The sequence below is a fragment of the Lepisosteus oculatus genome, chromosome 12, assembly GCF_040954835.1.
Source record: "Lepisosteus oculatus isolate fLepOcu1 chromosome 12, fLepOcu1.hap2, whole genome shotgun sequence".
Lineage (NCBI taxonomy): Eukaryota > Metazoa > Chordata > Actinopteri > Semionotiformes > Lepisosteidae > Lepisosteus > Lepisosteus oculatus.
In genome coordinates, this window is record NC_090707.1 from 37,696,562 (window position 1) to 37,706,521 (window position 9,960).

General features: G+C 53.2%; 1 protein-coding gene across 3 annotated transcripts; it reads right to left on the minus strand.

Moving 5' to 3' along the window:
• Nucleotides 1–1,424: 1,424 nt before the first annotated feature.
• Nucleotides 1,425–9,741, minus strand: LOC138242047 (probable G-protein coupled receptor 146). 3 transcript variants are annotated; one of them, XM_069196893.1, is made up of 3 exons: nt 9,484–9,741; nt 4,143–4,282; nt 1,425–3,711 (listed from the first exon to the last, which is right to left on the minus strand). In XM_069196893.1, the coding sequence occupies exon 3, from the start codon at nt 3,661–3,663 to the stop codon at nt 2,701–2,703; it is 963 nt and encodes a 320-aa protein (XP_069052994.1). In that variant the 5' UTR covers nt 3,664–3,711; nt 4,143–4,282; nt 9,484–9,741; the 3' UTR covers nt 1,425–2,700. The 3 variants fall into 3 exon arrangements, with proteins under 3 accessions (XP_069052994.1, XP_069052995.1, XP_069052996.1); XM_069196894.1 differs by having other exon boundaries at nt 1,425–3,714; XM_069196895.1 differs by lacking the exon at nt 9,484–9,741 and adding an exon at nt 9,084–9,247.
• Nucleotides 9,742–9,960: the final 219 nt, after the last annotated feature.

Consider the following 9,960-nt stretch of genomic DNA (forward strand, 5'->3'; position numbering starts at 1 on the left):
AATTAAGCAAGTTAATCTATTCAATTTAGAGAACTCTGGTCCCCGAGAGTGGAAGAGCACTTAGATTTTAGTGCTAAATGACCTCCAAATTAATAAGTTTAACCTCTAAATCACCTATTTAATTGATCACAATAAAACCATTCCAGGCGTTTATAAACTGGTGATTTAAAAGTGGCCTACAGTATACAGCTCGCTGGGCTGGCGCTGCAGATCTCTGCCCTACAGGACACAACATGATTGGTGTTTATAGAATAGGGGTGTCAGACTGGCAGAGGGGCTGCCCTGGGGTCACCTCCTGAGCGGCGCTCCGTGTGGAGTCTGCATGTTCTCCCGCACTGCTGTGGTGGTCCAGGGGTGAGGGTGTGTGTATGTCTGTGTCTGGAAATGGACTGGTGGATGATCAGTCTTTTTGTTCCACTCTTGAGCAGTCCAGTCGCTTAATTACAGGCCTCGTCTAGAGGACTTTTACACTTTACTCCAAACCCCACCTTTAATGAAGTGGAAATTATCTACAAAACATCCGCGACTCCCGTCCCAGAGGACCGTTCTGGCGCCCCCTAGCGTCCCTACACGGCTGGGACAGACGGGTTCAAGTTGTGTACCGGGCACAAGCTGCGTGTTTTTCTAAAACGTTCGCTGAAGAACAGCAGGAAGCGGGAACACGCATATAAATATATATATATATTACAGATAGCGAAATATAACAACTTTAAACAAATGCCTCAAAACTCTTAACAACCCGTTTCCACCCTACCGCCCTTCTAAACAAACCGTCTGTATTTCGCAAAAACGGATATATTCAGACAGGCAAGTACATTTTAAAGCTTTTTTTAACCTTTCTCCTGATCTGCTGGTTTAGCAACCTGAATCCGAGAGGCAGGAACACGGGCAGTCTTGTGAAAACAGGTCAGAAAGTCACTGGTCTCCACCATCAAACGTACACGTTCTCATTCATACCTGTAGCCATTTTCTTACTTAACACCTGATTGTCTATCCAAATGTTTTTGCGTATTGCTGTTTGCTGTTGTGTTTTCTCTTTGAACTGAGCACCAGTTTCTGCTGCAAAAACAAACGGATACACTGCGGATAAAAACTCTCTCCCTCTCTCAAATGGTGAGTTTGAACCCGCCGGACCGAAGATGGCTGCTGGTAGCACAGACCTGCCTCGCTGCGTAGGGGGGTCAGTCAACCCTCCGACTTCCTGCATTCCCGAAGGAACTGGACGCTGACCACAGGCAGCCCACAGAAGGACGTTTCTCATTCTTCAGGGAAGAGTGTTGAAACCCCGCGCCACGGCCAGGACCCTTCGACCCCGCCCGCCGTCAGTGTCCCGCCCCGTCACGGACACTCACACCACGCGTGGGCAGCATGCGGAACCGGAAGGCTTCTCTACCGGCTTTCGCGCAGAAGAAAAGGAAACCCCATTTTTCCCATCGTTTTAGTGATTTATTGTCCTGTACATGACGACCAATATAAACGTTTTCACTTTTTCACTGTTCACTTTTTTAGAGACTGTACTATATATTGTCGTGATCCGAGTCTACTGTGTCTGTCCTGTCGGCAGGGGACTGTAGCTGTGTGCCGTTGTCTTGATCCGCCTGTACTGTCTGTCCTGTCCGCACTGGACTGTAGCTGTGTGCTGTGGTTGTGATCCTCCTGTACTGTCTCTGTCCTGTCGGCAGGGGACTGTAGCTGTGTGCCGTGGTCGTGATCCGCCTGTACTGTCTCTGTCCTGTCGGCAGTGGACTGTAGCTGTGTGCCGTGGTCGTGATCCGCCTGTACTGTCTCTGTCCTGTCGGCAGGGGACTGTAGCTGTGTGCCGTGGTCGTGATCCGCCTGTACTGTGTCTGTCCTGTCGGCAGGGGACTGTAGCTGTGTGCTGTGGTTGTGATCCTCCTGTACTGTGTCTGTCCTGTCGGCAGGGGACTGTAGCTGTGTGCCGTTGTCATGATCCGCCTGTACTGTGTCTGTCCTGTCGGCAGGGGACTGTAGCTGTGTGCTGTGGTTGTGATCCTCCTGTACTGTGTCTGTCCTGTCGGCAGGGGACTGTAGCTGTGTGCCGTGGTCGTGATCCGCCTGTACTGTGTCTGTCCTGTCGGCAGGGGACTGTAGCTGTGTGCCGTGGTCGTGATCCGCCTGTACTGTGTCTGTCCTGTCGGCAGGGGACTGTAGCTGTGTGCCGTTGTCGTGATCCGCCTGTACTGTCTCTGTCCTGTCGGCAGGGAACTGTAGCGGTGTGCCGTTGTCGTGATCCGCCTGTACTGTCTCTGTCCTGTCGGCAGGGAACTGTAGCGGTGTGCCGTTGTCATGATCCGCCTGTACTGTGTCTGTCCTGTCGGCAGGGGACTGTAGCTGTGTGCCGTTGTCATGATCCGCCTGTACTGTGTCTGTCCTGTCGGCTGCGTGTGTTCTAGTGTGATAAGGGCACGACTACCTGGCAGCTGGTGATGGACATGTGCCCAAGGCCCCCTTACAGAAGAGCTCTTTCGCTCCCTCAGGAATCAGCGTCACCGGTGTCCAGAGCTGTCAGTCCCTCTCCAGAACGAGGGCCGGCAGAGATGGCAGGCTGGGTGCCCGCTCAACGTGATTGTTTGACGTTTTCAACGCAAAGCAAAAAAGGTCTAGGACAGATAAAGTCATTCGCATCACAGTGAAGGTGCAGGCTATCGACAGGGCAAGAGGAATCAGACTTCCCCCGGCTCACACAGGGGCAGTGCCTCGCAGAGGGGGTAAGTGGCGAGCGATGTGGGCCTTGGTCCTCCAGAACCTGTCCCAGAACTGGGGACGCAGGGTGAGGTACAGCACTGGCACGGCCCAGCCACTGGCATAGCCCAACACTTCCGACGCCACTTTAAAAGCAGCCCAGGTCTCGGGCTCCGCCTCCCGGGGGCGCCCGCCCCCGCCCTGCAGGGATTGGAGGAGGTCGAGCAGCAGGGAGCAGTGATAGGGCAGCCAGAGGAGGAGGGTCAGGGGGGCGGTGCCCGCCAGGAGGCGGAGCAGCTGGGGCTGTGGGCGGGGGCACAGGAAGGGGCTGGGCTCCTCCTCCTTGTGCAGCCGGCCAATCAGGACCAAGGAATAGACCGCCGCCACCAGCGGCACCAGGAAGCCCACGAAGAACAGGATGGCATCGCCGAGCTCGCCGGTCTGGAGGCTGGCGCACTCCAGGGGGCTGGGGGCCAGCTTGATGCAGGCGTAGGACAGCAGAGACGATAGGCTAGCCAGCGCCGAGCCGCCCCAGAGGAATTCGCAGACATGGCGTGGTTGGTAGGCACTTGAGAGTTGCACACTGGCCAGCGAGAGCTCCACAAAATAGTCCAGCCCCAGCAAGACAGCCGAATAGACGAACACCAGGGATGACACGTTGAAGAGGACATACAGGGCCAAGCAGGGCTGTCCGCTCCAGGCCCAGCTGCCCCCCAGGAGCCTCCAGGTGCTCACTATAGCTAGCACAAAGCTGGCCAGCGACATGTTGGTGAAGTAGACGTCGGGCAACATCATGGACGCCCTCTGGCCCAAATTGACGCCCAGGACCAGCAGGTTGAGGGTCAGGGCAAGGGGCACAGCGGTGAGGCAGTAGGCCGAGGGGGGCATCCAGGGGTCGTGGGTCGGAGGTCGGCTGCTGTTGACGTCAGAGGGGAGGCCCTGGGCCAGGCAGGTCCACATCTTGGAGGAGAAGGAGATAGGGGGACGGGGGGGTTCATCAGTACCAGGCTGATTCAGGGGGCGGAGAGGGCAGAGAGAGAGAAAGAAGGGACAATGTGAGTGGAGTTCTTTCTGCAGGCAGGCTAGTCTGTCCCCTCCATCGCCAGATACAGGGCAGAGTCGGGGAGACGGGGGGAGGAAGAGGGGAGGGCAGGACGGGACACAGAGGCAGAGAGGACGGGCGAGAGACAGCGAGAGCGGGACAGAAGGAGAGACGGACAAGAGCAGAGGCAGCGTGCGCCTGGACCAAGAGGGAGGCCAATCCTACCATCGCAATCTGCTCCTCAGACACTTTCCAACAAAACAATACATTCGGTCCAAGCATGTACGCCCCCCTCCTGCGACAACACACTTCCCACACGCAAATAAACATCTGAGACCCCCCCCCACAGAACTCCCCGGCCTGCTTCTCCCATTAAGAGGTTGGGGTGGTGCAACACCTTTCCTGTTTGCTTCAGCGGCTCTCCGGTGGAGGATGGGTCGGGCTGCTGGGATGTCTGGCCTGTGTGTTCTGCTCTCTGGACTGGCCCAGGGGAGGGTCTCCGGACTGCAGACAGCTCTTCTCCCAATTCAACACGAGCTACAGATGGAGACCACAAAGACTTACTGTCGATTTCTTGAGCAAGAGAGAGGCAGGGGGAGACCGTCCTGCTGTCTGTCTGTCTGTCTCCCAGGGGTCTCTAGTACTTCTAGAGATCAAATACATTCATACAGAGGATGTTCTCTCAGATTATCCTTCAGGCCGCCGGTCACTGGGCCACACCCAAGCAGCTTGAGGTGAGAATGAAGACGTGGTATACTGGATTTGCTAGAGCATGTCAGTTGAGAGGGTCTATCTTTTCCTATAGATAATGAAGGAGATACTTTGTGGTAAAAGTACAGTCACTTTGAGTAAAGCATAGCCAGTCTTACAGACTAGACCATCACAATCACTGTATTCCACACTATACCATCACAGTCACACTATTCCGGAATACACTGTCACAGTGACAGTCTTCCAGATACAGCGTCACAGTCACACTATTCCAGATACAGTGTCACAGTCACACTCTTCCAGATACACTGTCTCAGTCACACTATTCCTGATACAGTGTCACAGTCACACTCTTCCAGATACACTGTCTCAGTCACACTATTCCTTATACAGTGTCACAGTCACACTATTCCAGATACACTGTCTCAGTCACACTATTCCTGATACAGCGTCACAGTCACACTATTCCAGATACACTGTCTCAGTCACACTATTCCAGATACAGCGTCACAGTCACTGTATTGCGTTGTGTTATGTCCTTGTGTTTGCACTCGGCTGTGTTTTGCCACAGTCGCTGCTGTGAGTGAGTGGCGCTGCCCCTGGTGAGGAAGTGGCCTGCTTGTGTTGACGCCGACGGTGTCTCGCACTGCGCAGGAATGCGTCCTAATTACAGGAAGGATGTCCCTTATTTCCTCACTCCCATTCCCTGTCCTCACGTCCCCCCCTCTATTCCTCTTTCTCGTCCAGAGAGCGCAAAGCCAGGCGGGTCTGTCTGTTTAGAAACAGCAGGAGAGGGAGAACGATGATAGGAAGTTATTTTCGCTTGCTTGCTGTGGGGTGTCCAGACAGCTCTAGCAGAAACAGAATGTGCTGCTCACCAGAGCTTAACCCCTCACCCCTACCGCAGACCCCTTGAGAGGTTACTCTGGCCTCCCAGGGCTGAAAACACAGACGTGCTGCTGCCTGCTGAACTCTCAGGGCACTGAGATCACAACAACCGTCACTGCTTGTGTTTCTGATATTGACACAGCAGCCTCTTGTACTCCTGCTGCCTCTGCAGCTAATACTAGTGATGCAGAATGCTGCTACTGCTACTGTTACTGCTGCCAATACTACTGTTACTACTGCAAGTACTGTTCCTGCAGCTACTGTTACTGTTACTGCTGCCAATACTACTGTTACTACTACAAGTACTATTCCTGCAGCTACTGCTACTGTTACTGTTGCCAATACTACTGTTACTACTGCAAGTCTACTCCTGCAGCTACTGTTACTGCTGCCAATACTACTGTTACTACTGCAAGTACCAATCCTGCAGCTACTGTTACTGTTACTGCTGCCAATACTACTGTTACTACTGCAAGTACTGTTCCTGCAGCTACTGCTACTGTTACTGCTGCCAATACTACTGTTACTACTGCAAGTACTGTTCCTGCAGCTACTGCTACTGTTACTGTTGCCAATACTACTGTTACTACTGCAAGTCTACTCCTGCAGCTACTGATACTGTTACTGCTGCCAATACTACTGTTACTACTGCAAGTACTATTTCTGCAGATACTGTTACTGTTACTGCTGCCAATACTACTGTTACTACTGCAAGTACTGTTCCTGCAGCTACTGCTACTGTTACTGTTGCCAATACTACTGTTACTACTGCAAGTCTACTCCTGCAGCTACTGTTACTGTTACTGCTGCCAATACTACTGTTACTACTGCAAGTACTATTCCTGCAGCTACTGTTACTGTTACTGCTGCCAATACTACTGTTCCTACTGCAAGTACCAATTCTGCAGCTACTGTTACTGTTACTGCTGCCAATACTACTGTTACTACTGCAAGTACTGTTCCTGCAGCTACTGCTACTGTTACTGCTGCCAATACTACTGTTACTACTGCAAGTACTATTTCTGCAGATACTGTTACTGTTACTTTTGCCAATACTACTGTTACTGCTGCCAATACTACTGTTACTACTGCAAGTACCAATCCTGCAACTACTGTTACTGTTACTGCTGCCAATACTACTGTTACTACTGCAAGTACTGTTCCTGCAGCTACTGCTACTGTTACTGCTGCCAATACTACTGTTACTACTGCAAGTACCAATCCTGCAGCTACTGTTACTGTTACTGCTGCCAATACTACTGTTACTACTGCAAGTACTGTTCCTGCAGCTACTGCTACTGTTACTGCTGCCAATACTACTGTTACTACTACAAGTACTATTTCTGCAGATACTGTTACTGTTACTGCTGCCAATACTACTGTTACTACTGCAAGTACTGTTCCTGCAGCTACTGTTACTGTTACTGCTGCCAATACTACTGTTACTACTGCAAGTACTATTTCTGCAGATACTGTTACTGTTACTTTTGCCAATACTACTGTTACTGCTGCCAATACTACTGTTACTACTGCAAGTACCAATCCTGCAACTACTGTTACTGTTACTGCTGCCAATACTACTGTTACTACTGCAAGTACTGTTCCTGCAGCTACTGCTACTGTTACTGCTGCCAATACTACTGTTACTACTGCAAGTACCAATCCTGCAGCTACTGTTACTGTTACTGCTGCCAATACTACTGTTACTACTGCAAGTACTGTTCCTGCAGCTACTGCTACTGTTACTGCTGCCAATACTACTGTTACTACTACAAGTACTATTTCTGCAGATACTGTTACTGTTACTGTTGCCAATACTACTGTTAATGCTGCCAATACTACTGTTACTACTGCAAGTCTACTCCTGCAGCTACTGTTACTGTTACTGCTGCCAATACTACTGTTACTACTGCAAGTACTATTCCTGCAGCTACTGTTACTGTTACTGCTGCCAATACTACTGTTACTACTGCAAGTACCAATCCTGCAGCTACTGTTACTGCTGCCAATACTACTGTTACTACTGCAAGTACCAATCCTGCAGCTACTGTTACTGTTACTGCTGCCAATACTACTGTTACTACTGCAAGTACTATTCCTGCAGCTACTGTTACTGCTGCCAATACTACTGTTACTACTGCAAGTACTATTCCTGCAGCTACTGTTACTGCTGCCAATACTACTGTTACTACTGCAAGTACTATTCCTGCAGCTACTGTTACTGCTGCCAATACTACTGTTACTCCCGCAGCTACTGTTACTGCTGCATCTAATTCTACTGCTAATACTACGGCTGCTGCTCTTTATAGTTGCACACCACTACTACTGCTGTAGTTACTAAGGCTCCTGCTACTCTAACTACCCCTGTTCCTTCTGCAGCTGCTGGTGCCTCTGCAGTTATTACTAAGTACTGCAGCAGCTACTACTAGTGCTACCACTACCGCAGCTTCATCTACTACAGCCCCTGCAGCTGCTCCTGCTGCTCTCACATCAGACTGTAACACTGGAGAAGGGGCAGCACCCCTGGGTGGGCAGTGAGGGCGCCGAACTGCCCCCCTCCTCCCGCTCCGCCCTCCTGCGGCAGGTCTTGTGGGGGCTCGGGGTCGAGCTGGGACGGAGGTGCCTCCAGACCTTCGCCAGGGCTGTTATGAGCAGACGACACCCTGCTCTCGTCACGTAAGGCTCTGCCCAGGAGCGCGCGGCGACGTTGTTGTTGATGTGCTGTGATGCCCCCGGAGCCCCGTCAGCGCCGGGACGTAGGGGGGAGTGTGACAGGGGCCAGAGGGGGGGACAGGGAAAGTCAGATCTACCGTTCGGGCACTGGGGGGCCGTCTGGCAGCTCAGAGCCCGAGGACCCCAGAAGTGGTGTGATTCGTGCGTCTTTCCAGTCCCCTGAAACTCCACTCTCCTCCCTCCCTCCCCAGTGTCTCCGCGCTCTCATCGCGGGACTCTATTGTTCTCGGCCCTGCAGCCCAGTCGTGCCGCCCAGTGCCGCGCGATCACACCGGAAACCAGGGGACACTGTAGATCACGCCACCGCGCGCGTTTGGATGATTACCAACAAGCATTTTAATATGCCGCCTCTGCATTTGTGGCACGTCATAGATGCTGTTACTAACGGCAGACGCAGGGCGTATCAAAAAGAGTGACATCCCATCCCTCAGCTTTCTAACTGTGTTATCCAGTACAGGGTCGTGGGGGAGTGGAGCCAATCCCAGCATGCACCAGGGGTACACCCTGGACAGGACGCCAGTCCATCACAGGACACACACACACACACACACACACACACACACACAGAGGTCTGGAAGCTATGCCGACCCCTGTACCACCATGCCAACCCGCCTAAAGTGATCATTCCGTTCCTGCTGGGAATGACCAACCAGCTGAAAATAGATCTGATCTTGCATAAATAGCACAGTATCCATCGTCCTGACAGCGGACCGGCTCTTCTGTAGCTCCGTGGGTACTGTGTCGGTTTGCCCGGTTCTATCGCTGTCGTTTTGTTACAATAAGTATCGGTGACTGGTTCCCCCCGCAGACACTGAGCGGGAGATCAGCATACAAGCGCGCCTGCACAAGGCGGAACAATTTCTGCGTCTAGTCCGGGACTTCTGACGGTGAGAACCGTCCCACTGCGCTCCCTTCGCCGAACCAGCTCCGCGCCACGGGATCGATCCGGTGTGACATCAGCGAACAAAAACAAACTAATACATAAAATAAAATAACTGAAAGAAACCTTCTGCGCCGGGGGAGGGTGGCAAGCGCCTTCACTCGCGGGGAGTCAGTGAAGCCCCGCTGCTAACGGGGTGTCGCCTGTTCGCTCCGTCGGTGCTCCCCCGAAATCCGGACCCTCGTTCTCTCCTGCCCCACTCCTCGGTCTCCCCTCCCACGCCGTGTCTGCCCCACCCGCCTGCTCCCCTCTCGCCCGCTCGCCTGAAGGAGCCCCCCTCCTCCTCACCTCACCTGTTTCTCCGGCGCGCATGAACTCCCTTGCTCGAACGCCTTCTGTCGATTAATGTGTCGTGCCCCTCCGTGTGCGCGCCTGAAGACTGTGTGCGCGCCGTGTGCTCAACACAGCAGCAACAGCCAAGACGATACGTTTGAGATGAGGGTGCGCGGTGCGCACTTTCACCTACCCGTCTCCTCCTCGCACCTGCGACCCGCCCGCCTCTCTGCCCCGCTGCCCCTCCGCCGTCAGTCCCCGGGTGCTGCGGTGCTGGGGTGCTGGGGGGGTGTACCGGCGTGAAGGTCGCTGCGGGGCCGGCCCGGACTCCGCGCTGGGACGGTGGGTTTGCCTCTCCCTCGCCGCTCTTTACCCGGCTTTACCGTCAACAGCCGACAAAAACCTTTTCCTCCCCGTGGGGCTGGACCCGGGAGGGAGTATCGTTCTCGGCGAGAGGGGATATCCGGGCAGTGCGGGAGGAGGAGGGGGAGAGAGAGCTTTGAAGCCGAGCTCTGTTTATACATTGGAAACAGGGACGTGAACAGAGCTGACCCGAGGTCCAGAGCATACAGTGTGTATGTATGTATGGGGGGGGTTGAAGGTTAATTAAACCGGTAGCTAATTTCAAGACAGGCAGAAAGAGGCCGGACTCTCTCGGAATCTCCCATCC

Bases quoted from the DNA above. Each gene is read 5' to 3' on its own strand.
- LOC138242047 (XM_069196893.1), bottom strand. From the start codon at position 3,663: ATGTGGACCTGCCTGGCCCAGGGCCTCCCCTCTGACGTCAACAGCAGC.